The 1840-nt window shown below is 29.3% G+C and overlaps 1 protein-coding gene across 1 annotated transcript in view; it reads right to left on the bottom strand.

Moving 5' to 3' along the window:
* Positions 1–1254: 1254 nt before the first annotated feature.
* Positions 1255–1840, bottom strand: part of Smp_158990 (neuronal calcium sensor, putative) — a gene marked incomplete at its 3' end in the record, with an annotated part of 58094 nt that continues 57508 nt past the window's right edge. The window contains exon 4 of the mRNA XM_018797220.1: positions 1255–1443. Within this exon, the coding sequence (XP_018646811.1) occupies positions 1255–1443 (189 nt within the window). The remainder of the gene's footprint in view (positions 1444–1840) is intronic.

Here is a 1840-nt window from a genome sequence, read left to right as displayed (position 1 = left end):
TAAAAGAAAAAAAAGAAAAAAAACAATATTGATTAAATCTTATAAATACTGAATAGAATGTTGACAGTTTATTTGTTATTTATATGAATAAAACATAATTGGATAATCAAATGTTTACTCAAAGATGAATAGACTAACAAGCGTCATTATGTAATCAAGAAAGTTGGGGGTATATTTTTGATGAATGTTCTAGTCATTTTAATGATTGAATTCATAAGTCAATGAAAGCAAAGATCATCATGGAATACCTGGAAGTACTAGATAGTTGTTTCTTCTTAGTATAAGACTCTTCAGTAGTGTTCATTCATAATCCTACCTCCGTAGGACTCGAACTCAAGATTGGTACGTAGATAAACATTGCTGAAAAGTCCTATACTAAGAAGAAACGACTGTTCAATGCTTCCACGATTTCCCATGATGGTTTACCTTCAATGATTATATAATCATTTACATTTCATTGATAATAAACATCCTATTCATAAATGACGGAAAATTTGTTTGTTTGTTTGTTTGTTTGAGTAAACAATATTGATTTTTGTTGTTGTTTACCAATAGATAAATCCAAAAAAGATTAAAAGAAAAAAAATATGATATCGATTTTTCTTTCTTTTTTTGTTTGTTTGTAAATGTGATTAGAGCCAAAAAGTGAAAATCAAAAACAAAAAAAAGTTTTTTAAAAATAAAAAAACTCATATCCAAGCGTTTTAGAAAGGAAACATTTTTTTTACATCCTTAGCAACAAACAAAATAAGAAACCAGCATTTAATATTGGATATTATAATATACATTGTTAAATAGGATTCATTATATTCAATAGATATATACTACTTATTTAGCTACTTATGCCTGTTACCCCCTTATAGAGGAGTATAGGCCTTACACCAGTTTACTTCTTTCAACCATGTCCTGGGAATGGATATACATATGTATTACATAACTATGATATAGTTTTATATTAATAGATTAAATAAATAATGAAATATGATAGTTTTCTAGTGTAATATATCAATAAAACCGATGAGGAAATGAATGTAACGCAGATTTTTAAATTAACCGCCAAATCAAATTTCAACGATTAAAACAAAAATGAGAAAGATATATAGAGAGAGTGAAGTATAATATAGATATGAATGTATGTTAAAGATTGTTTTATAATGAAGATCAATGGTAAGTAATTCATGTTTGTTTGTTTGTTTGTATTTGATCTTTACAGATGGCTGTTGTTGTTGTGAATGTGGTACTACTATTTGTCTATTATTCAACTGGATCATCAGCTAATAGCATAGCTTTAAGTTGACTATCTTCCATACAACCTTTCATAAATTCTTCACGTGTTAATACACCATCACCATTTTCATCCATTTTATCAAAAATTTCTTCAGCTCTAGCTTCTGGACTAATATCAACAGCTGTATTATCTGTACCAAGCATTGAATAAATAGCCTATAATATAAAGGGAAATAAATGTATAATAGAAGGTAATAAAAAGCGACGACTACAGTTTATTAGGAGTACGACAGCTCACAAAGCTACAAAGACATAAAGGGGATTTGAAATAGAGAGGTGAATATGTGTACATACGAGTAAATATAGAGTAGGATTTACCGTCAAGTCGAATGACGGCACAGAAGGGCAAACGCTATTCATACGATTCCAGTACATATATACATGGGGAAGAGAATGATTCACCGAACGAGATATGTGAGTAGGCTGTTATGTGATCAGGTGTACACCTCTATACAGATCAGATAGTGATCATAACAGTACAAAGAAATGGATGAATTGTCACCGTTCAAATAACACAGTCTGTTAAGTGAGTTAATTGAATGTCTTAACGAAA

Source organism: Schistosoma mansoni, assembly GCF_000237925.1.
Source record: "Schistosoma mansoni, WGS project CABG00000000 data, supercontig 0167, strain Puerto Rico, whole genome shotgun sequence".
Lineage (NCBI taxonomy): Eukaryota > Metazoa > Platyhelminthes > Trematoda > Strigeidida > Schistosomatidae > Schistosoma > Schistosoma mansoni.
This window is presented reverse-complemented; position numbering and strand designations above follow the sequence as displayed.